At 36.4% G+C, this 1,229-nt stretch overlaps 1 protein-coding gene across 3 annotated transcripts in view; it reads right to left on the bottom strand.

The window, feature by feature from the left end:
• The window catches only part of MYOF (myoferlin), a 172,276-nt gene that overhangs the window by 98,812 nt on the left and 72,235 nt on the right, over window positions 1–1,229 (bottom strand). For all 3 annotated transcript variants that reach the window (XM_019502626.1, XM_019502627.1, XM_019502625.1), the window contains one exon: window positions 679–805. In XM_019502626.1, the coding sequence (XP_019358171.1) occupies window positions 679–805 (127 nt within the window). The remainder of the gene's footprint in view (window positions 1–678; window positions 806–1,229) is intronic.

The following is a 1,229-nucleotide window of genomic DNA, read 5'->3' as shown; positions in this document are numbered from 1 at the left end:
TTGGATAAAAAAGAACATCAATAATGCATAATGTATTTCCAATTTCCACACATGCACAGGTCCAGTTTCCATTCTTGAGACATGAGCCTCAAGAAGAAGTATTCATTTTGTGTCATTTGTATGTAATATAAATTTGAGGAAATTTTAATAACTTTATCAAAGATTTATCTCTTCCATCTGTTGGGTATTAAGACTTTCCTTAACAAACTTTGGGAGAAAGTACAGTACAGCTGGAAAAGACAAATCAAAATAAAGGAATAGATTAAAAAGCTAGACACCTGATTCAACTGAATTATCTTGGATCTCTACTTGAAAGATCAGGGGACACAGGTACCTTGTGCTTCATTCACAGATGGGCTATGCTCATACAAGTAAAGTAAGCTTAAAGAGTTAAGGGGGGAAAGTATGTTGTTTAGTTTGAGTAATTAATAATACATCATAGCCATACTTGATAATCTGAGACATGACAACAGTTGAAACACATTTGACATAATAGATTTGACTGAACTGAACAATGACTTGAAATTGGCAATGTAAGCGACCACAGAATTAATTACTGGCTCAAACCATGCAGCAAACCATACTGCTTGTTTTGTGTATGAGAAATGTTTTTAAAAACACAGATATTCCTACATCTTATCAACTGCTATGATCTGAATGTAATAAGAAGTTACAGACTCTGGGGAATGTCCTCAGCTCTGTAGATTTTAAGAAGAAAAGTGACCCATCGAAGTGCAATGCCAGCTGGTAGTAAAAGGTTACTTTCCACATCATCATTTTCATTATCTCGTTCCCTTTTTTCCACCTGTTGGAGATATATTGGATCATATTATCAACCTACTCATAAGAAAGGTATGTGATTGCTAGAAAATAAGGTATAATATTATGATAACTATTTATATTAGCATCCATTAATGTCACTTATTGTGATTATCTATAGTTTTATCATAAATGACCAGATTAAGTATCAAGGAAAATAAAAAGTCCTTTTTTAGATATGTGGGGAGCTGGAGGAAAAGCAAGGGCAACATTGGACCCCTGATAAACCAGATGGGACAACTGACAACTGATGCCCAGGAAAAAGCCAACCTATTAAATGGGTACTTTGCACTGATCTTTTATCAGTCCCATGGAACGCCCCTGCCCATTACAGGACAGGCAGGTCCGGGTGAGGGTGGTTCCATGCCTTCCATCAATGCTGACCTCGTGAAGGAACACGTTGAGAGGCT

This window comes from Gavialis gangeticus, unplaced genomic scaffold (genome assembly GCF_001723915.1).
Source record: "Gavialis gangeticus isolate Ggan-Ray unplaced genomic scaffold, GavGan_comp1, whole genome shotgun sequence".
NCBI lineage: Eukaryota > Metazoa > Chordata > Crocodylia > Gavialidae > Gavialis > Gavialis gangeticus.
The sequence above is the reverse complement of the archived record's forward strand: the minus strand, read 5'-3'. Positions and strand labels throughout refer to the sequence as shown.